General features: G+C 37.1%; 1 protein-coding gene across 7 annotated transcripts in view; it reads left to right on the top strand.

Annotated features, from left to right (window-relative positions):
* Positions 1–24,691, top strand: part of PARG (poly(ADP-ribose) glycohydrolase) — a 134,575-nt gene that overhangs the window by 47,067 nt on the left and 62,817 nt on the right. For all 7 annotated transcript variants that reach the window (XM_086680265.1, XM_086680264.1, XM_086680263.1 and 4 more), the window contains 3 exons: positions 10,694–10,786; positions 14,054–14,211; positions 23,548–23,627. In XM_086680265.1, the coding sequence (XP_086536391.1) occupies positions 10,694–10,786; positions 14,054–14,211; positions 23,548–23,627 (331 nt within the window). The remainder of the gene's footprint in view (positions 1–10,693; positions 10,787–14,053; positions 14,212–23,547; positions 23,628–24,691) is intronic.

Raw genomic sequence — 24,691 nt, 5'->3', positions numbered from 1 at the left:
GCATGAACGGGGGAGGGGCAGAGAGAGAGGGAGACACAGAATCGGAAACAGGCTCCAGGCTCTGAGCCATCAGCCCAGAGCCTGACGCGGGGCTCGAACTCACGGACTGCAAGATCGTGACCTGACTGAAGTCGGACACTTAACCGACTGCGCCACCCAGGCGCCCCAAGAAACCTCTTTTTAACAAATCAAATGGTGCAGGAAAAACTGGATATATGCATGGGGGATATACATATACTTTCCCCTACACAGCATGTATGGAAAATAATTCTAAATACAAAAGCTAAAACCATAAAGCTTCTAGAAGAAAGCATCTTTGTCACTTAGGCAGAGATTTCATAGGACTCAGCATTAGCCATAAAAAAATTAATGAATATTTGTCACCTAAAGGCATTAAGAAAATGAACAGACAAACTAAAAACAGGGCAAAATATCTGCAACAAGTTTACCTAACAAATAAATGAATTGTATTTATGTATTCTAAATACTAATACATAAGCACTAGAAAGGCTGAAACTAAAATGATCCAACTGTAAGTAGAGATGTGGAGCAAGTGGAATTCGCATAGTTTGATGTTGGGAGTGTACAGTGATACTACTATCTTATATTGTGGGAAACATGTAGCAGTTCTTTAGAAAACAAACCTTTAGAGGCTCCTGGGTGGCTCATTCGTGGTTCAGTCAGTTATACAAGCAATTCTTGATTTCAGCTGGGGTCGTGATCTCACGGTTTGTGGGATTGAGACAAGGCTCAGAGCCTGCTTGGGATTCTCTCTCCTTCCCTCTCTCTGCCCCTCCCCCACTTGCACACGCTCATGTGTGCTTGCGCTCTCAAAATAAATAAAAAGCATTTAAAAAATCTTAACAAAGAAAACTAAACATTTACCTACCCTATGACCCATTAATTCTGCTGCTTTCTATACCCAAGAGAAATGAAAGTATGTACACAAAAAGTCTTGTGTTTATACAAGAAAGTTATAGCATCTTTCCCTATTGGCCAAAACCAGGAAACAGCTCAGTTGTCTATCAGCAAGAGAATGAATAAACAAATTGTGGTGTATTCATACAGTGGAATAAAATAATAAAAGGGAACAAAATCACTGATAAAATATTGTGTTGAGGGGGAAAAAGCCTTCCATAAAACAGAACAGGTCCTTTGTTTCCAACATATGAAGTTTTACAAGAGGCAGAACTAATCTATAATAGAACAAATTTAGAACAATGGTAGTCCCTCAGGTGTGGGGATAGGAGTTTCCTGGGAAGGGGCATGAGAGGACTTTTAGGGTTTTGATAATGTCCTATATCTTGGTAGGGATCTGGGTTATGCAGGTGTATACCCTTGTAAAAATTTGTTGAATGGTAACACGCCACTTAAGTATACTGCTTAAGGTTAGCTTATTTCACTGTATGTAAATTTTACCTCAAAGGAAAAAACTGTAAATAAATATTAAACTAAATATTAAATTTTAAACTATACTGCTTAGTGACATGCAGGCTGAAGTGATGAAAGTACTGATGTCCCCAGTTACTTCAAAATGCATTTAAAGATGGATTGATGGATGGGTAGATATATGACAAAAGTAAATATAGAAAAATGTAATCATAGAAACTACTGAGTGTATGAGTATTCAGTGTATAGTTATTTTAACTTTGCTGTTTGGTTTTGTTTTTTAGAGAGAGTAAGTGGGAGCAGGGGGTAAAGGGGAGAGGGGAAGATGGAGAGAGAATACAGATCTAAAGCACGCTCCATGCTCAGTGCCAAGCTGGACACGGGGCTCGATCTCATGACCCTGGGATCATGACCTAAGCTGAAACCAAGAGTTGGGCTCTCAACCAACTGAGCCACCTAGGCGCCCCTTTGCTGTATTTTTAAAATTTTCATTTAATGTTGGGAAAAATAGTTACTATCGATAGAGAATTATACATCTATACTATGGAATACTGTGTAGCATTTATCATTCTATTACATGGAAGGACTTCTATGGCTTTCTCTTATGGCAAAAAACAAGCCACAGAATAATATAGTATACCATTTAGTTAAAAACTAACAAAGTTGAGCAGTTATTTTAATTTCAGGGTCATAGGATTATGAGTTTTTTCCTCTTCAGATTTTGGGGTGTGATATACTTTTTATTTTGAAAAATTATTTAATAAAATTTAAAATTTAATTTAATAATTAAATAAAATTATTTATATGTAGTTTAGACCTTACATATAAAATTTTTTTGAACGTTTTCATTAAAGTAGATTATTAGTGATTTCAGAATTTTACTGGGATCTAACTAGGTTTAGACCAGTAGATAAAATGGAATGGCTTAAGGTGTTTATTATGTTCACTGATTTGTGACTGGACACTTTTTAAAAGTTGTTTGCTATGAACTGTTTGAAGAAGTATATCTATGGAAACTTCCTCCTTTAGTAAAATGATGGTAGTTTCCTGATTTTATCAGCTACAGATTTCACTTATTCTCTCAAAGTTCAGTAGTCATTATTTATTTAATACTTTCTGTGTGCTAGATACTGTACTTAGGCACATATGAATATGTCTGTAGTGTTAGAGCACATTTCACAGATTTGGTTTTAGTTGGTCAAGTATTCTATGAAAGAAGAAATAAGTAAACATCTCTTATTTGCATTCTTCTAGATATTTAAATCATTCATAATGTTCTGGCATTTGGCAAATCAGTTACTTTATTTTAGTAGTTTGTCCATGTTTCTATCTGCTAAAGGACTAGCCTTTCCACAGTCACTATGATGACTGCCCTTCAGGGTTAAGGCTGACCTATTGAGGGGGTCACAGAGAGAGCATAGAGCTTTGTCTTCATTCCTGGCACAGTGGCACATAATAAATACTCAAGATTTTTGTTTATTGGCCAGTTGAATTAACAAGCAGGTTTAAAGTTTAAAAAGAAGCAATGAACTAAATAGTATTATAATTTTGGAACTCATTGTGTCAATTTTGAATTGAGACATGCATAATGGATTTGTGGGACTAGAAAAAACACAGTACACACACACACATTCATATGCAGAAACACTTGCTACATATAATTATCTATGCAGACTTTCCAGTAGAGGGCAGAGCTTTACTTTTGGGAAAATTTAATGAAGCTCTCCTTTTTACTATTTAATGTTTATTTTCCTTATAATCATCATCACCATTATTATAAATAAACATAATATATGATGTATTATAACTTATTTATTGTTTAAGGTTCTTGTTACTCTGCAAGTGAAGAAGTTATTTGCATTTTAATTTTTTTTTTAAATTTGTTTTTTTAACGTTTATTTATTTTTGAGACAGAGAGAGACAGAGCGTGAACAGGGGAGGGGCAGAGAGAGAGGGAGACACAGAATCTGAAACAGGCTCCAGGCTCTGAGCTGTCAGCACAGAGCCTGACACGGGGCTCGAACTCACAGACCGTGAGATCATGACCTGAGCCGAAGTCGGACGCTTAACCGACTGAGCCACCCAGGCGCCCCTGCATTTTAATTTTTTAATTAAAAAATTTTTTTAACGTTCATTTATTTTTGAGAGAGAGAATGCAAGGAGGGGAGGAGGACAGAGAGAGAGGGAGACCCAGAATCCAAAGCAGGCTCCAGGCTCTGAGCTGTCAGCACAGAGCCTGACACAGGGCTCGAACCCACAAACTGTGAGATCATGACCTGAGCCGAAGTCAGATGCTTAATCGACTGAGCCACCCAGGTGCCCCGAAATTATTTACATTTTAAAAACCTTTTCACCCCTTGTATCTTGGTTTGCAATGTACAGATTAATAATAAATAATAATTTGTAAACTGTAACATTCACATAAAAATAATAATATGTGAGAGGGCTTGAGATCAAGGTAGCTTTTTAAATTATGCATTCTGTCTCAAGCAGTAGTTGGGTTGGTTATGTTCTCAAATGACGTTTTTTATGTTCTTGTTTTTGTTTCCAAAGCAGCTTTAGACATAGCTCTGAAGTGTTGACAGTTGTGAAGAAGTCCAGTACAAAAATGCTTTATCAGATAAATAAGTGATATTTTAAAGCTTGTGACAGTCAGCAAAGCATGGCAGCAACTACTCATATGTCAATTTTAATTTTAAAAGACAAGGACAGGTGCCCAAAGGAGAAGCAGCTGTCAGCCCATTTAGACACATAAGGTTAAATGTCTTGAGGTTAAAAATGTTTGGGTAGACATTTCTCCCCATCTCTCCTGCTTAATATAGCTAAAAACCCTGGACACTATATAAACATAAGAAGACTCCAGGGTGCCTGGGTGGCTCAGTCAGTTGGGCGTCTGACTTGGGCTCAGGTCATGATCTTGTGGTTCAGGAGTTCGAGCCCCACGTCGGGCTCTGTGCTGACAACTCAGAGACTGGAACCTGCTTTGGATTCTGTCTCCCCCTCTCTCTCTGCCCCTCCCTTGCTCGTGCTTGCTCTCCCTCACTCTCTCTTTCTCTCTCTCTCTCTCTCCCTCAATCAAAAATAAAAACATTAAAAAAATTATTTATAAATATGAGAAGACTCTGAAAGGTGGAGAGAAGACTGACCAACAAGGGTCTGTGGGGCCCTAGAAAAGATACAGTAGAGGCCTGGTGGGGAGGTCTAACTCTTACCCCCAACTGAGTAGTACAGGATGCCTCCCCCACTCTTTACCAAGTAAAAAACCGGACTTTCTTCTCTGAACTGGCAGTAATAAGGCAGCTCTTGCCTTCCCCTGTTACAGAAGACCTGCTAAAATAAGATTTAAATAAGATCTAGAATCTCATAACATAATACCCACAGTATCCAGATTTCAACCAAAATGGCTCCTTACCAAGAATGAGGAAAATCTGAGTTGAAATGAGAAAAGACAATCAATAGATACCTACCTTAATATAAAAGAGATATTGGAAGTATCTGATGAGATTTTATTTATGTATGTATTTATTTATTTATAAATGTTTATTTTTGAGAGCGACAGAAAATGAGTGGGGGAGGGGCAGAGAGAGAGAATCCGAAGTTGGCTCAGGCTCAGGGCTGTCAGCACAGAGCTCAATGCAGGGCTCGAACCCATGAACTACAAGATTATGACCTGAGCCTTAATTGGACACTTAACTGACTGGGCTACCCAGGCGCTTCTAGGATTATCTGACAAGATTTTAAAGCAGCCATCACAGAAGGCTTCAATGGGCAATTATAGACCTGCTTGAAACAATGAAAAAATAGTTCTAGCAAAGAAATAGTAGCTATAAAGAAAAACCAAATGGAAATTTTAGAACTGAAAAATAGAATAACAGAAATTTAAAAAATGCAGTGGATGAGCTCAATGAAGAAATGGGATGACAGAAGAAACAAATGGTGAACTTGAAAAAGAACAACAGAATTATTCATTTGGAACAACAGAAAGGGAATAGACTGGATAAAAAACAGTTTTAGGACCTTTGGTGAGCTAGTATCCAAAATCTATAAAGAACTCACCAAACTCCACACCCGAAAAACAAATAATCCAGTGAAGAAATGGGCAGAAGACATGAAGAGACACTTCTCTGAGGAAGACATCCAGATGGCCAACAGGCACAGGAAAAGATGCTTAATGTTGCTCCTCATCAGGGAACTACAAATCAAAACCACACTGAGATACTACCTCACGCCAGTCAGAGTGGCTAAAATGAACAAATCAGGAGACTATAGATGCTAGAGAGGATATGGAGAATCGGGAACCCTCTTGCACTGTTGGTGGGAATGCAAACTGGTGCAGTCTGAAAAACAGTGTGGAGGTTCCTCAAAAAATTAAAAATAGAACTACCCTATGACCCAGCAATAGCACTGCTGGGAATTTACCCAAGGGATACAGGAGTGCTGATGCATAGGGGCACTTGTACCCCAATGTTTATAGCAGCGCTTTCAACAATAGCCAAATTATGGAAAGAGCCTAAATGTCCATCAACTGATGAATGGATAAAGAAGTTGTGGTTTATATATACAATGGAATACTACTTGGCAATGAGAAAGAATGAAATATGGCCTTTTGTAGCAATGTGGATGGGACTGGAGAGTGTTATGCTAAGTGAAATAAGCCATACAGAGAAAGACAGATACTGTATGTTTTCACTCTTATGTGGATCCTGAGAAACTTAACAGAAGACCATGGGGGAGGGGAAGGGGAAAAAAAGAAAAAGGTTAGAGAGGGAGGGAGCCAGAACATAAGAGACTCTTCAAAACTGAGAACAAACTGAAGGTTGATTGGGGGTGGGAGGGAGGGGAGGGTGGGTGATGGGTATTGAGGAGGGCACCTGTTGGGATAAGCACTGGTGTTGTATGGAAACCAATTTGACATTAAATTTCATGTTAAAAAAAAAACAGTTTAAGGACCTTTGGGACTATGACAAAAGATCTGATGTTCATGTCGTTTTAGTACCACAAGGAGAGGAGAAAGAGGACAAGGCTGAAAAAATAGAAGAATTAGTAGCTTAAAACTAGAAATAATAGCTGAAAATTTCTCAAATTTTACAAAAGACATAAACCTGCAGTGTGAAGAAGACAAGTGAACCCCAAACAGGGGTTCCATGCCAAGACTTCCTAAAAGTCAGACTTCTGAAAAGGCAAAGAAAACATTTTGAAAGCTTTAGGAGAGAAATGACACATTGCCTATAGGAGAAAAACAATTTGAATGATAGTGGATTTCTCATCAGGAAACATGGAGACTAGAAGGAAATGATAAAATATTTTCAAAGGACTAAAAGGAAAGAATTGTCAACCCACAATTCTATATCCAATGAAAATATTCTTCAGGAATAAAGGGGGAAACCATGATGTTTAGATGAAGGAAGAGGAGAGACTTTGTCATTAGTAGACCTATCCTAAAAGAATGTCTAAAGGAATTTCTTGAAACAGAAAGGAAATGATACAAGATGGAATTTTGGAACATCAGGACAGAAGAACAACAGAAAGAGTAAACATGTAGTCAATATAATAGACTTTTCTTGAGTATTTTAAATTGTGTTTGACATTTTGTCTTTAACTGTTTTTCAAAAATAGTATGGTCTACTGTGGTTCTTTCTATGTAGGGAAATTTGAAAATTATAAATGGGGCAGGATAAAGGGACTGGAACTAAGGTAAAATTTCTATACTGGAATTGGTAAGATGTTGACACCAGTAAACTGTCATAAGTTATATATAATGTAATGCCTAGAACAGCCAATAAAGAAAAAATCTATTCCAACAGATGTACTCAGAAACATTTTAGATAAATAAAAATGGAATTCTAAAACATGTTTAAGTAGCCCATAGGAAGGAAGAAAAAACAGATAAATAGAAAATAAAAAATGAAATGAATATTCCCTAAATTAAATGTAAATTAAGTGGTCTAAATCTACCAATTCAAAGAGATTTACACAGTGGGAGCATTTGGTTAAACATCCAACTCTTGATTTTGGCTTAGGTCATAACCTCGTGGTTCATGGGATTCAGCCCCATGTCAGGCTCTGCTGACAGGGCAGAGCCTGCTTGAGATTCTCTCTGTTCCTCTCTCTCTGTCCCTCTCCTGCTTATACTCTCTCTCTCAGAATAAATAAACGTTAAACAAAAAAAAGAGATTTACCAAGTGAATAAAAAAGATGCACTGTATGTTGTTTATAAGAAATCATTTCAGACATAATGATATAGGCAAGTTGAAAGTAAAAGGCAGCTTTACTTGTGACCGCCCAAAAGTGTAAACAAACAAAATGTCCCTCAGTGAGTAATGGTTAAACAAATTGTAGTATATTCATACCATGGAATACTACTTAGCAATAAGGAGGGATTAACCATTGATACTTGTATCAACTTCAGTTGATTTTTTTTTTAATTTTTTTTTTTTAACATTTATTTATTTTTGAGACAGAGAGAGACAGAGCATGAATGGGGGGAGGACCAGAGAGAGAGGGAGACACAGAATCTGAAGCAGGCTCCAGGCTCTGAGCCGTCGGCACAGAGCCTGATGTGGGGCTCGAACTCATGGACCATGAGATCGTGACCTGAGCGAAGTCGGACGCTCAACCGACTGAGCCACCCAGGCGCCCCTCAACTTAAGTTGATTTTAAGGGCATTATGCTGGATGAAAAATTGAGTCTTTTTAAAAAAAATTTTTTTACTGTTTTATTTATTTTTGGGACAGAAACAGAGCATGAGCAGGGGAGAGGCAGAGAGAGAGTGAGACACAGAATCCAAAGCAGGCTCCAGGCTCTGAGCTGTCAGCACAGAGCCCAACGTGGGGCTTGAACTCACAAACCGTGAGATCATGACCTGGGCTGAAGTCGGACACTTAACCAACTGAGCCACCCAGGCATCCCCAAAAATTCAGTCTTAAAATGACATGTACTGTTTGATTCCATTTATATAACATGACAAAATTGTAGAGATGGAAAACAGGTTAGTGGTTGGTAGGGCTTAGGAATGGTTGGAGGAAGGAGGGGGGTGACTAAATGGGTAGCAGGAGAGAAAGATTATAGAGAACAAGGTTTGTATCTTGATTTTGCTGTTGGTTACACAAATGTACATGTGATAAAAAATAGCATAGAATGGGAGCGCCTGGGTGGCGCAGTCGGTTAAGTGTCCGACTTCAGCCAGGTCACGATCTTGCGGTCCGGGAGTTCGAGCCCCGCGTCGGGCTCTGGGCTGATGGCTCAGAGCCTGGAGCCTGTTTCCAATTCTGTGTCTCCCTCTCTCTCTGCCTCTCCCCCGTCCATGCTCTGTCTCTCTCTGTCCCAAAAATAAATAAACGTTGAAAAAAAAAATAGCATAGAATGATACACACTGTACCAGTATTAATTTCTGTTTTTTGATATTATATAAAATGTAACCATTAAAGAAAACTGGGTCAAGGGTACACTGGACGTCTCTATACTATTTTTGCAACTTCCTATGAATCCATAATTATTTCAAAATATGTTTTAAGAAGCAAAAGGATGAATTATAAGTATGAAAAGTGAATTTTTAAACAAATGTGTTAATGTTTTCTACATTTTCAGGCAAAGGAAAGCAAGTATCTTTAATGTGTACCTCTAAAATAGTAGAATGACTTCTATGACTGTATATTTTTTCAATTTAGTTTTTATTTTTATTATAGTAAAGAGGCTTATAATGAAGAGGCAACCATTTAACCACTTCAGACTCTTTTTTTTTTAAATGTGTTAACTTCCCCTTATAGAGGATTAGGATTTAGCTATCATTCACTTCCCCCTTCACCGTTAACATAAGCGTTATTTCTACTTCCCATTTCCCACTATAGTTATCATATTCATTTCAATTAAGATCAATATTCTGTTTTTTAAACCAGGGTGGTAAAAATACTGTTCATATCTAAGATATGATTGCTTTTCTAGCACAACTTTTTGTTTTTCCCAGAATTAATAATTGTCTTGTGTTATTCACTTAGTTTTCTAGGTATCTGTGATTAATTGAATCCCAAATTCCCTGAATTGTAAATATCTTTCTGTTCATTCTGAATATTAGTTTTTCTACCGTCCCAATTTAAAGAGGGAGGTAAGTATAGTTTGATTTTTAGAGTGCTGGATAAAGAAAATTCTTAGTGTTAGAAATTCCCTCTAAAACCAGAGTAAAATAACTTGTTACTTTTTCTGTTTACACACATACCTTGTGCAGCTGCAGATAGGCGAATGAATATTCCTTTATTCTAGTTTACAGCAAAGAAAATCTGTAGGTTTGTGAAGGTCTGTATTCTCAGTAATCCCATGGTCACATAGAGAGGTGGGGAGAGCAGTGGAGTAGAGGTGAGAATACTTGGGTTCTAGTTTTGATTTAATTACTAATTGACAGTCTCAATCTAGGATAGTCAGGTAACCTCCTTGGCCTCAGTTTTCTTTTCTCAGTAATAATGACAGAATCAGACTAGATAATAAGTGAGACTTTCTTTAGTTCAAACGTAATTTTAAGTAGAGAAATGTTTTACTTTAATCTTGACTGTTAACAAATTAATTTCCAAATGGTTAGTTAGTTAATTCCAAATTGGTTAATTTCCAAATTAACAGTATTATCATTTTTAGTACTTTTAAAGAAATGCCCTGACTTTTTAGAGAGAAATTGGATTAAAAGACCTAATTTCTAAAGCCTGTAGAGATGGGAAATTATAAAAGTAAAATGGGCTGTGAATGTTATCTTTGTTGTGCATCACATTATGATATGGGAATTGTGGTTTTAACTTCCCAAGGGTGCCTAGAAAAGGAAAACTCTAAGGTCATCAGAAACTTCATTGTTTACTACCCAGTATGTTAGATTTGAAAATTATACTGTGCTCTGAAGTAATTTTTATAGCTTTTATGGTGATTTCTTTTAAGTTATAGACTATTGAAGCTAGATGGATTCTTGAGGTTTCTGAGAGAACCCTTACTGGTCTAGCAGTTTTTAATTGTATGCAAGGGCAGGATGTACTGTTTTTTATTTGCAAGTGTTTTATTTAATTATAAATGTTGATATGAGAGAGATGTGATATTTGGGATACTTAATTAGTTTTCAGAGGTTATTGAGGTAAATTACATATATTTGAAAATGAATTTGTAAGTTTACCTGAGTTCACCTTAGTGCCCATATTGGTATACTTTTACATGAGTTTGATGATACTGATAATGTACGTTATGGGATCCTGTGAAAAGCAGGTATGTAATTTAATTTCATAATAAACATCTGTTCATTGGTTGTTATTCACTAAAATATTTTATTGGTTTTCAGGTACTTGAAGAAGCAGAAGCTCAACATTTATATCAGTCGATTTTGCCTGATATGGTGAAAATTGCACTCTGTTTGCCAAATATTTGCACCCAGGTTAGTAGAAATAACTTTTTCCCCAGTAGCTTTCTTGAGACTCACAACTGAATTTCTTCTAAACTGTAATGGTCAGGGTCAAAGAGAGAGAAGAGAGAGATAGGGAACAGTTTGTGTCAAAGAGTATGAGGAGTTTGCTATACTGAAGAAAGGGTTAGAGGCTAAAGGGAATGCTGCAAAAGGACATTAAAAATGCAGCATTCAATTTCTGAGCTTCAGTTTACTCTGTTGATATTTGCTTACTTAGACTTCCTATTCTCTTTTTGTTTAAACAGTCTCTAACTTAAAAAGAGGTCATTATCCCAAAACATACTAATGGATTTAGAACAATTCAAGTTTATTTATTTATTTTGAGAGAAAGATAGAGAGCTGGCAAGCAGGGGAGGGGCAGAGAAAGGGGGAGACACAGAATCCCACATAGGTTCTGTGCTGTGAGCGCAGGGTCCAACACAGAATCCAACACAGGGCTCCAATCACAAACTGTGAGATCATGACTTGAGCCAAAATCAAGAGTCGGACACTTAACTGACTCTTGATTAATACCAGATTCTTTCTTTCATTTTTAAAAGTTAGAAAGCACCATGAGCTGGGCACCTGGGTGGCAGAGTTGGTTAAGTGTCTGACTTCGGCTCAGGTTATGACCCTGCGGTTCGTTGGTTCGAGCCCTGCATCGGGCTCTGCTGACAGCTCAGAGCCTGGAGCCTGGTTTGGAGTCTGTGTCTCCCTCTCTTTCTGCCCCTCCCCACTCGTGCTCTGCTTTCTTTCTCTCAAAAATACATAAACATTAAAAAATATCTTAAAAAAAAGAAAAGTAAATCTCTGCTATGAAAATTAACATTTCAGTTTGATATCAAAGTATATCTTTGGCAAATTGAGCTGCATATGTTGTTATTTAATGACTTATCACATCAACATTCTCTAGACCGAATCTAAAAGGTAAATTTTAGATTTATAAAAAGGAAATTAAAGGAAACACATTTTGGACATGAACTTTTTGAAAAATCTTGGTTCATATTAAACCACTCTTATTTTTATCTAGCTAAGCATTTGATAATCAGATTTACATCTTCTAGGGTGCCTTGGTGGCTCAGTTGGCTAAGCACCCAACTCTTGATCTCAGCTCAGGCATTAATATCAGGGTGGTGAGTTCAAGCCCGGTTATTGGGCTCCACACTGGGCATGGAGCCTACTTAAAAAAAAAAAAAAAAAAAAAAAGATTTACATCCTTCAGTTTTCCCCAAGTATGACTTTTTAGGATTTTTCCTCTAAGAAAACAGAAATCAGTTATTCTATCTATTTATTTATTAAAAAAAATTTTTTTTTAATGTTTATTTATTTCTGAGGCAGAGAGAGACAGAGCATGAGTGGGGGAGGGGCAGAGAGAGAGGGAGACAGAATCTGAAGCAGGCTCCAGACTCTGAGCTGTCAGCACAGAGCCCAATGTGGGGCTTGAACTCACAAACCATGAGATCATGACCTGAGCTGAAGTCAGTCGCTCAACCGACTGAGCTACCCAGGTGCCCCAGTTATTCTATTTAAAATCATACTGTTGATTATTTTGGGGGTTAAGAATGTTTGCATTTATCATTCATTAAGCCTAAAATATCACCATTAATTTTTAAACTCATTTTTATGGATAACTTCATAAATAGTAGTTAAAAGCTCTTTTTTTTAAAAAAATAATGTTTATTTATTTAGAGAGTGCTCACACATGCACTGGGAGGAAGGGCTGAGAGAAAGGGAGTCAGAGAATCTTAAGCAGGCTGTGTGTTGTCAGCGCAGAGCCAGACATGAGGCTCAGTCCCACAAACTGTGAGATCATGACCTGAGCCAAAATCAAGAGTTGGACTCTTAACCAACTGAGCCACCCTTGCTCCCCTAAAAGCTCATTTTTAGCTAAAACTAAGTAACAGTTTGCTTTAAATCATTGATACATTGTCACCTTTTCTAAAAGCATTTCTGAGTTGTAAATAAATGCATAGGGTGGGAAATGGAAATCAATATGAGGTCTCTGTTTCTTCTTTCTTAGAAATGGTAATTGCTAAGGCCTAAAAGGAGAGATTTTTGGAAACTATAATGATTTCTTTAGGTTTCCCTTGTTTGTTTACCTTTGTATTTTCACAAGGGAAATAGTTGAACTGCAAATTTAACCTTTTCTTTTTCTAGGAAAGTTTTAGTCTAGCATTGATGTATATTTTCTGCTAGAAAAAAGTTGTTACATCATTGTACTTTTGATTTGTCTTGCCTGCCTTTCCTGTGTTTCACTTTGGTGTTTGCTGAAATATGATCAGACAGTTGTCTATGTATAGTATACTGGTTTGAGATGAATGCACATATCCAGGATTTTTAGTTCTGGGTCTTACTGAAAGGTAGAAAGAAAAGCATCCTTAAATATTATGCTGGAGCATTTTAAAACTTAAAAACTGATATGTATACTGGCAGTTGGTCTTTGGCTTTACTATCATATCTTTAAAAACATACATTTTAAACATTTAAAGTAGAATAAAACCCACTGAACATAATACTTAGGTCCTGTGAATTTACTGAAAAGAAAAGATCAGTGAATTTGGGTTTGGGACAACTAGAAGACGTTTCAGTCATAAAAAATTTGAAGGAAAAATGTCCTGTATCTTCCTTGACTTAAAATGATTATAAAGGAAATACCTATCTTCTTACACATTATACATATGTGTGTATACACATGTCCTATTGATTGCTTTAATAAAATTAGATTTAGGTCTCAAAGAAATTGTCAAAGTGAAGTGTGATTCAGAATTGGAAGGAAAAGACTTATTTATTGAATTATTTTCCTTAGCATCATTTTATTTAGGACTACAATAGAAAAATTGCTCCGTCCAGCAATGTTTAATATGAGTGAGAATAAAATTTAGCATATGCTATAATAGCTCCATTCAGTGTTGCAATTTCCCGTTTCATCTTTTGTTTTAATTTTTCATTACATGGATAATGTGTATTTATTTCTTACTTGCTAAAACAATCTTGTTTTCCACTAATAAGTAATGTTTTGTGTTCTCTTCACTATCATCATTATTGATTAGAAATCTGCAGTTTGTCAAACAAGTACACTTTTCCAATCATCCTTGATGAACTGCCCTTGACTTCAACAGTGTTGCTGATTTAAGAACTCAAGAGTGGCCTGAAATTATTCCTGCCTTAATTTAGCAAATGCAATTTGGTGCCTCTGCTTTTGAAATTGCTAAACTAATTATGGCTCTTCTTGTCTGTATATTTTGTTTCCTCTATCAGCCAATACCGCTCCTGAAACAGAAGATGAATCATTCCATCACAATGTCACAGGAACAGATTGCCAGTCTTTTAGCTAATGCTTTCTTCTGCACATTTCCACGGCGAAATGCTAAGATGAAATCCGAGTATTCTAGCTACCCAGACATTAACTTCAATCGGTATGTTTTCAGAGAACACCTCTTAAACAGTGAAATAGAGAAGGGTAGAAGGAACTAATATTTGTCCAGTGATTTGCCATAGACCAAACATTTTATGTCCAATTATCTAATTTAATCTTTATAATGCAGTGAGTTAAGTAGTATTTTTGCCATTTTGTAGGCAAGATCATTAAAGTTCAATGAAAATCTTTGTTATTATATAGTTACTCTCCATTATCAACACTAGAAAGGAATGGGGAAACAATGAAAAACAATGTCATTTGTATAAGAAAACTTATTTAAAATTCCAATAAGAGATACCCATTTTATACCATATTCTCTTTGTGTAAATGCCAGTTGTGAGGGACATATTGTTAACCTAGTTTTGAGTCAGTACGTTAGCTAAGTTTGTTTTAAGAGAATAGTATTTAGTCATTTAGTTCAAATATACAGTAAGCAATTTCAGTATTCTTCTTAGTGTGTTAAGTGCCTTACAAGAGAAAGGACAAACCAGTTTCTGACTTCTGTGTCTTTCCACGAGGCTTTTATTCCTTCTTCGAGCATCAGTTCAAGTACCACTGTTTCTGATAGCTCTGATCTTGCCAGGATAGGTTTGCTATTCCCCTGGGTTCGTATGATGGTCTATATGTACCTCTGTTCTATAAAAAAGAGGTACATAGCATTATAATACTCTATTATAGAAGGATATCATTTGACAAAGGTTAATATACTTTAATAATAGTTTAATATAGTTTAGTAAAATTTTTTCTTGAGGAAATAACTTTTGAACTAAGTACAAAGGGTGAGCAGGGGTTTTTACCAAGGAGGAAAGGAGAGATGATTACATTCTGGGTGAGGGGTACAGCATGTTCAAAGGGGCACTGTGATGAGGACATGACATGCCCAGAGCCTGAGAGAAGACCAGTGTGGCTGCAGCACAGAGAGAGGACAGGCTGCAGGGGATGGGGGCCAGTAGGCCATCCTACTGTGCCTGCAAGGCCCTCCTAAGGTAATAAAAAGTCATTAAAGGATTTGGTATGGGAGGAGGGGGAAGCTGATGCACCTGATCAGATTTACATTTTCAAAAGTTTGTTCTGATTACAATGTGGGTACTGAGTGGAGAGGGGCCGAAGTACAGTGAGTTTACCCAGCTGGAGAGGCTATTGCGATGCACTAGGAAGGAGAGGTTGTAGCTGGGATAGTGTAGCAGTGGGGGTAGAGGTGTGATGACATTTGAAGAACAAGTCAGTGTGATGGTGACAAACTGTGAGTGGGTGAAGAGAGGCATCCAGGGTTCTTCTGGGTTTGTACAACTGGGCATGTGCCTTTTGTGTTCTCTACTTTTCCTGCTGTACCACCTACCCTACTTCTTTATAATTGCTTGTTTAATCCTTTCAGTGGGATCTGAATCTTTCATTAAATTTCATGCATTGTAGGCCTTCAGTAAATCCACATTGAGTGAATGAAAATAAAATTTATAGATGAAATGTTTGAGAAATTGACTGGTTAGTGGAAGAGTGTTAGGATTAAAACTAGATCCTTCATTCTTAATCTATTGTCTTTTACGTTTCAAACTTCATCTTTAGCAATTAGGAGATATTTTATTTTTAAGCCATATATAGTTCAAGTTTTTGCCTTTGATTTCTTTAGCATTTGGGATAGAATTGAGAGAAAACACAGCATTGGTATCTGCAATTGCAATTGTGTAAAGAACCTGTTTATTAAATATAATTTTTTTTTGCTTATTTGAGAAATTGTTAAAGAATTTTTTCTACTCACTTGTAGTTAAGGGCTATGCATCTCTTGCAGATTTTCCTTTTTAATACAGAAAAGGAAATGGACAAATTTGGTATGTAAGTAAACAATGGAAATTTAATTCTGTAGAAATGTAATTATCTGTTTCCATGAAGAGTATTAGTTATATTTATAAATCTCCATACAGTAAGTAGTCTCTCTGTTTATTTGGAATAAATGTTTGATTAGCTCCAGGATCACCAGGGATGCTGTAAATTATTCAAATTTCTATCCAAAATTCTGAAGGCCGATCCAGTGGTTTTGTGTTTTTCTGATTTTTGATTTTGGTAAGAAGTAGGTCTAGTTAATAATGCTTTAGAGTTAGTGTTTCCATAGCCACTTATAGTTTGTTTCCACAGTATGAGTAGTCAGCTAGTACATGTTTCTTGATTGTCCCTCAGATAAACCTTTGATATCTTAGTTATAAGCTTTCTCAGATTGATTCTTTGACCTAATTATATACCTTTTAAATTTATTTTTTAGATAAGAGCTATGCATTCTCTTCCTAAGTTAAGGTTCTTTCAGAGAGACTCTTCTCCAAAAAAGTTATTTTGAAGATCTGTTACAGATATTTTCAAACATGCTAAAAAATAAAGAGAACAGTATCATGACCCCATGTTTACTTACCCAAGTTTGGTACTAACCACAATTTTTTATTTTGCTCCGTTTTCACCTATCCAACCCCACTTTATATGTGTGTGTGTGTGTGTGTGTGTGTGTGTGTGTGTGTGTGTGTGTGTGTATGTGTAACCAAATTTCAGATGTTAAGTTTCATCCATAAAGAATTCAGTATTTAGGGGCACCTGGCTGGTTTAATTGGTAGAGCATGCAACTCTTGATCTCATGGTCATGAGTTTGAGCCCCATGTTGGGCATAGAGTTTACTTAAAAAAAAAAAAAAAAAAAAAAAAAAAAAGTTAGTATTTAAACTATTCACAGATAATGTTAGTCCTGTATCATGGTTAAATGTTTATAGCCCTTTCCTCTTTAAGAGCTTTAAGCTCTCTGTGGATGACTACAAATACACATTCCTCATCAGGTAAAACAAGAAAAAGCACAGAAAGAGAGCAGAAGATTAAGCATGATTTCAATTAGCAATTGTAGGCTTTCACAAGGAATGAAAAGTTATGTATAGAATATGATCTCAATTATGTTAAAATACCTGTATCTGTTATCATACCTCTATGTTCACATCAGTTCATGTATAAGCATGGAAAGTAGACTGACAAGAAAATGAATTAAAGTATGATTCCCGTTGGGTAGTGAGAGAAACACATTTAATGCTTTTACTTCATCCTTTACTATATTTTAAAAATTGTTTTTAACAAGAATATATTACTTTTATAATCAGAAGAAAAATAGTTACAAGTCAATCATCAGACAAAGTTAATGAAAAGAATGGGTGATTTTTGTACTTTGATTTTGAGGTTGGAAGCCCACAGATTTTTTGAGCCTTTCCCAAACAGCTAATGTGGGTAGCTTCTTCCTTCCCTTCTATAACCCCATAGATAGGGTATCATAACACCCCTTCACCCTCATTGTACAGTCAGCGTGTGAAAGAAGCACAAGTCCACAGGGCCCTCTGAGGGCTGGGCACCTGCTACACTAGCAGCCTTCTTTTCTCAACAGTAATGTGGACCTCAGGTTTGGAACGGCTGACAGATAGAAGTCAAGAAATCTTGGGAAGCTTTGGCTTTTGTGACATCCCATTTCCTGCCGCTATTACCAGAATTTATATCAATTTTAATACACGTTTTAATTTTAAAGCATCATTGCTTTTCAGCTAAACTTCTGACAGGAGGATGCTGGAACGTCTTGGCAAAGGCGTGTTTATCTTTTTCATTGTGCATGGGCATTTTTCCTGAAGGCTGAGCTGGTTGGCTCTGAGTGTCAGCTTGTTAGGCTTGATGGAAAAAGAGGCTGAGGAGTTTTTCTTAATGAAGGGAATATAGATTTGAACAATATAAGCATTTTATGTAAATGAGTGGATTTTTTTTTTTTTGCTGAGCATTACGTAATGTCCTATTTCATCTCAAGTATCTCTGCTTACTCAGCACTATCTGGATTTTTTTTTTTTTTTTTTTTTTTTTTTGCATGAGAATAATTCTTTTTTTATTGTTCACACACGCAAGTGCGAGTGGGGAGGGGCAGAGAGAGAGGGAGACACAGAATCTGAAGCAGGCTCCATGCTGTCAGCACAGAGCCCGATCCGGGGCTCGAACCCCTGAACTGTGAGATCAAGACCTGAGCTGAATTGGATGCTTAACTGAGCCACCCAGGTGCCCCAATTTCTTAATAACAATACCTGATATTTATTAAGTACTTGCTATGTGTTAATCACCTTGCTGTTATTTTTTACTTGATGCATCAGTTTTATAAATTAGGTATTGTTTTCTCATTTTTCCCATGAGGAGATGGAGGCTTAGAGAGGGTAGGATTACTTCATCAAGTTAACTGGTACAATTGGGATTCAAACTCAAGATAAAGTTGGCTTCGAGAAGCTGTCTCATAACCTTTCTGCTATCCAGCCTCCCTTTGAATGAACCAGATTAATACTTCTTAACTCATAGCTAATCAGAAACTAGAACTACCCTTAGAAATAATCCTTGGTGTGTAAAATGAACCAAAACTATTCATCAGTCCAGAGTGAGATCATGAGGGATTTAAACTTATGGTATCCCAATAGTATTTTCAGAAAATGAGAGTTTAATCCATTGGAGATTTGAAACCAGGCATATTCTTGTCTTCTGGCTGATAGATGTTCTTTTGATCACCAGAATGTTGGGCAGGTAAAGCCTGTGGTAGTTTCCACAATTGTTTTATATGTCTTTATTTTTTTATTATTTATTTATTTAATTTGTTTTTTCAGTATATGAAATTTATTGTCAGATTGGTTTCCATACAACACCCAGTGCTCATCCCAAAAGGTGCCCTCCTCAATACCCATCACCTACCCTCCTCTCCCTCCCACCCCCCATCAACCCTCAGTTTGTTCTCAATTTTTAAGAGTCTCTTATGCTTTGGCTCTCTCCCACTCTAACCTCTTTTTTTTTTTCCTTCCCCTCCCCCATGGGTTTCTGTTAAGTTTCTCAGGATTCACATAAGAGTGAAAACATATGATATCTGTCTTTCTCTGTATGGCTTAACCACAATTGTTTTAAGGAGTCCTGGCAGCACCTGGCTCTCACTGAGATGGTATGTGTTTAATAAGCCTAAACTAGCAAAAAGCAGGAATGATGACTATACATGATCATTGATGCTGTCTGTTGACAGCTTACTTTGATTCTATCTGTGGAAGTTTCTAGGTAGGGAACCTTCTATACTAATAGGTTCAGTGAAAGTAAGTGACTTGTCAACAGAACAAGCAGGACGCTGTCTTCCATCAGACTCCGTGCTCTTTTCGTTGTCTCGCTTCTTCTCGAGCAAAATGCTCTGAGTGTGCTCCAGAGATGGAAAACAACCAAAAGTTCCCCTTTTTCATGTGACTTATGAAAGATCAAGTACCTAATTTGATGAACCATTTGGTAAGCTGATTATGGAGCATTTTGTTGTGGTGGTGTTTTCTTTTTGGCCTAGTTGCTATTTATGATTATAGTTTCTGGCAGTTGGGAGTTGTGTGTGTGTGAGTGTATTTAGCCTCAAAAGAGCTATGGCTAGCTAGTTGATTGAATAAGAAAAATGGTTAAGAGTATGTGGTAGGAGGCTGATGTCAATAAATTGAATAAGTCTTCCTGTTTTTATTTATTGCTGTGTTCTTCCAGCCCTGCTTAGTTATGTTAAATACCCCTGACCTTTTCCCCTGCTTGCCTTTCAGGGCCTAAACATTCATATAAAGGCTTCCAATGTGATTAGCATTGATGCTTCTGAGATTGCTTAGAAACTGATGGTCAGAGATTAATTGTGGGTTGCAGCAGTGATCAGCCCAGGAGGCTTTTACATCTTCCTCTTCCCTGGATTGAAAGTGCTTCTGGGGCCATATGGCAGAGTGCTTCACAGAAAAGCCAAGAATGACTTTGTGGCTGGGTTCCAGGTTATTATTTGCATCCATTTTAAAGTGGAAGTTATAGTGCTTTGGGTTTGATTTACTGTGTGCTAATGGGATTAATCCTTAACTCGAAATCACATGGGTGTGTGCGTGTGTGTGTCTAGAATCCAATTCCAGTAATGTTATCAATATTCTATTCAGGGAAAGATTTTATTGAACTATGATTTTCCTTATATGTATGGAAAGAAAAACAATAGTTAATAAGTATCTGACCCTCGATTGACTTATTTCCTTGAAATAAAAAGTTTTGTTTATAACAAAAAGTGAGGTTGCCTGACTGGCTTTTTCTGTATGCTTATTTTATTTTAACTTTTTTTAAGTAGGCTTCATGCCCAGCATGGAGCCCAACATGGGGCTTGAACTCACAACCCTGAGATCAAGACCTGAGCTGAGATCAAGAGTCAGACACTTAACCACTGAGCCACCCAGGCTCCCCTGCTTGCTTTTTTAAATACTCTCTAATTACCACTCAGTTAAATGTCAAAATGTCCTCCTTACATGTAGAGGGGTTATTGTGGTCTAGTTTATGTGCATGTTCATATGCATGCCTCCTGGCTCAAAATAGGCCTTCAAATATACACACCCAGGACTTGGAAACCTAAAAAAAGAAATTGGTGTTGAGAAGTTAAAAAAATCTAAAAGTGCTTGATTATTATAAGAAGGTCTTCATTCTCTCTGAGTCTCTCTCTCTCTGTGGGTGCCTTTTCTCTCTGGTGCCTTTTCTCTCTGGTGCATTTCTGTCTCTCATTCTTGTGACTTTCGCTCATGTTGTTTGTCATTGTTTTTATGTTATTTTCACTTGCTTTCATACCAGGATAATTCATTTTATTTGGGTGTCTATGCATAGTTCTTTCAGACTTCCCTGTTGTGGAATTTTAGACTTCATGCAAGGGTTTTAAACTTATTTCATCTTTCCTGACTTCCTACCTCCTTCTTGTCTCTCATTCCTTCCATGTCACATGGCACTTCATGTTCCATCCAGATATTTGGTTACAGAGTGATTTGAAATTAGGCTTGGAACAACAAATAAACAGAATACATTGAGATTCTCTTTGATTTTGTACCTTTAAGGTGAGGACCTGCAAAATAAACAATAGTGCTTGGGGCGCCTGGGTGACTTAGTTGGTTAAGTGTCCGACTTCGGCTCAGGTCATGATCTCACGTTTGTGAGTTCAAGCCCCATGCCAGGCTCTGTGCTGACAGCTTAAAGCCTGGAGCCTTCTTTGGATTCTGTGTCTCTCTCTCTCTCCCCTGCTTGTGCCCTGTCTCTTTCTCTCTCTTAGTTCAAAGCCTGGAGCCTCCTGCAGATTCTGTGTCTCTGTCTCTCCCCTGCTTGTGCCACGTCTCTCTCTCTCTCTCTCTCTCCCTCTCTCCCTCTCTCCCTCTCTCTCTCTCTCTCTCAAAATAAATAAACATTAAAGAAAAATAATAAGCAGGGGCGCCTGGGTGGCTCAGTCGGTTAAGCGTCCGACTTCGGCTCAGGTAATGATCTCACGGTTTGTGAGTTCGAGCCCCGTGTCGGGCTCTGTGCTGACAGCTCGGAGCCTGGACCCTGCTTCCGATTCTGTGTTTCCCTCCCTCTCTGCTCCTCCCCTGCTCATACTCTGTCTCTCTCTCAAAAATAAATAAACATTAAAAAAAAAAATAAACAGTGGTGCTCATTTGTAGTAGGTGATAATGACTGCCATACAATCTTCCAGGAAAGTCAGTATTGCTAGGGTAGTAAATCTATAGTCCCAAGAGTCTCTTAGAGTTACTAATTTGTCATTGTGGTTATGAAATATGTGAACTTGTATGCAATTTTATAAACAACTGACCACAAATAGAAGCAAGGGACCCTTTTTTATGTTTGGGGGAATTATTTCTTAAGGACAACAGCTATTTTCTCCTTACTACACAATAGTTCTGAGGAATTGGAACTTTTTTACTTTAATTGAATCACATAGTGCATCAGTTCATCTCTAAGAATAGATGGTGGCTGCCTTTGTATTCATACTGTTTCCCTCTACTAAGTAGTAAACCTAGAAAGGGATTTTGCAATGGTTCCCAAGATATTCATTTAGTAAATCACATTTATTTGATACTGGATGTTTAATTAAACTGCCAAGTGGCTTCTTCATTTTGACTATCATTTTGATTTAAATAAACTCTATCCTGGTTGACAACATTGCATAAGAAACCAAGCTGAAATCTGCTCTCTCAAAGATCCTTTCTTTCAGCAGGCAACTGGATTTTAAGAGTATTTGTAATAAACATTTTAGAAAAGTAAGTTCTTTCAAATGAGTAAAAATGATCATATAGGCTCTCTTAAACTGTTTTTAAAAATCAGCTCAATTTTATTGTACTTTATTTTTTGAATTAGTTCACTTTTAAATTTAGTTAAAATACTTTTCTGATGTTAGTATTCTTTGCAGGAAATAAATATTCACATAAATTGTTTTCTCAGAAATTTGACCCTGAATACAGAATTTCAGGTCATTGAAAACAGGATCATTTGAAATCTACATTTCCTTCCCTTTTCCTAATTTATTTCAGTTGCTCAATAGGATTTTCTCATGGAATTAACTTTTCCCTCTCTGCATAGTTACATTAGCCTGCTTTCCTAATCATGAAAAATTTCACCCGTTTCGGCACTTATTAAAGTGAACTTTTACTTGAAGCGTTTCTGGTTGTAAAGCCAGAGTATATGACTAGAGGCAGATAAATAATAACTCATCATTTATAGCTCAGAATTGCTTTATAATTTTTAAATGCCTTTGGAAAGCTTGATCTTATGCCCAAAAGCATGCTTTTGTGTTTGAAATCCTTTAGTGAACTACTTATTCAGGTCATATGCTTCCAAAGCCCTGCTTTTCTTTCCTCAGGATAAATTGCATTATGTGTTACCATTAACAATGCCACATCATTTCAAAGGAAACTAAATTAAGTAGTGCAAGTCCAGGTTACTGGAAACTAGATGAGTAGGCACTGTTTTGGTCACTATGCAAAGGGTATATCTGTTTAATTACCAAAGATTGTCAGGCCCCAAATACTTTGTCATGCCTGCTTGTCATTACTGTCACCACCCACTGCCCTCCCTCCCTGAGTACAATCCTTTGGATTTTTTTTCAGGTACCATTTTTGTTCAGTCATTTAACTACCTAGCAATATTGTGAATTATTAGTGTTTGCCATTGGGAAAATAAGCATTTACTCACTGGCCTAATTGACTTTGGGGGACCAGATGGTGCCTTCTCCCTGGAGAAGGACAGATTGGAGAAATGTGGTTGTTAGAGAGTGCCATCTGACTTGAACAACTTTTAAGAAGCCTAGTTCTAGTTGATTTTTGTCTTTTCCAGATGCTGTTCTAATCCAGTTTTCCAGTTTTCTGTCATTACAGAATTGCCTTCCTTTACTTAGTAGCAATGTAGATGTAGTTTTGTGGGTCATTAAGGTATTTATTTATTTATTTATATTTATATTTTCATTAAGGCATTTTAAACCACCCTTTTTTATTTTCTTTATTTTTGATCTCTTTCAGGTTGTTTGAAGGACGTTCATCAAGGAAACCAGAGAAACTTAAGACACTCTTCTGCTATTTTAGAAGAGTCACAGAGAAAAGTAAATTTCTTTCATTCTTAATATAATTGTTATCACTGATGGGGACAGTTCAGATTGAGTGACAGGTCAGAAACATTTGTGTTCAAAGTACACCTTCCTGCCCAGACCAAATAATTCAATATTATAATTCAGATTTTATGTGTATGCTATGTATGTACATTAAATGTGTGCTATGAATATGTGTGACTTTTATATACTCTGAAATTAGAACAGTGGAACATACTTTAATAAGTTTTCATGAATTAAAAACAGTAAATTAGTACTTTGAAAAGAAAATATATTGACCAAAAAATATATTTCGAGTGTCCTTCCTTCCTTCCTCCCTCCCTCCCTTCCTTCCTTCCTTCCTTCCTTCCTTCCTTCCTTCCTTCCCTCCCTCCCTCCCTCCCTCCCTCCCTCCCTCCTTCCTTCCCTCCTTCCCTCCCTCCCTCCCTCCTTCCTTCCCTCCTTCCCTCCCGCCTTCCTTCCTTCCTTCCAAGTTTGTTTATTTTGAGAGAGAGAGCGAGTGAGTGTATGCTTGCACGCCCAAGTGGGGAAGGGGCAGAAAGAGGAAGAGAGAGAATCCCAAGCAGACTCTGCGCTGTCATTGCAGAGCCCAATGATGAGGGGCTCAATCCCAGGGCCATGAGATCATGACCTGAGCCGAAATCAAGAGCCAGATGCTCAACCGACTGAGTCACCCAGGCACCCCAGGTGTTCTTTATTTAAAGAAGCATTGACTATTAACAATTAGTTTATTTGCAGAGGACAGCCAATTTGTTGCCTGCTTACTCATCCCTCTCTTTTGTGGCCCCTTTACACACTGTAGAATTCTTATAAAATTCTTATATTGTACTTAGTGTTTACATGTTTGTCTTTTTCTGTTGGACCCTGACAATCTTGTTTTCCCAGATACTAATTGTGACACCTGAGGCAGTAGTGGTAAATGTATAACCAGTGCTGGTAGCGACCAGCTAATAATAGATTGGTATTGGCACTCTTACCCTAGGAGCTGGGTGACCCAGACAAGTTTCTTAACACCTCTAAGCCTTAGTTTCCTGACCTCTAAAATCAAAGAATAATGA

This window comes from Puma concolor, chromosome D2, assembly GCF_028749965.1.
Source record: "Puma concolor isolate L17-30 chromosome D2, mPumCon1.1.hap2, whole genome shotgun sequence".
Taxonomy (NCBI): Eukaryota; Metazoa; Chordata; class Mammalia; order Carnivora; family Felidae; genus Puma; species Puma concolor.
The sequence above is the reverse complement of the archived record's forward strand: the minus strand, read 5'-3'. Positions and strand labels throughout refer to the sequence as shown.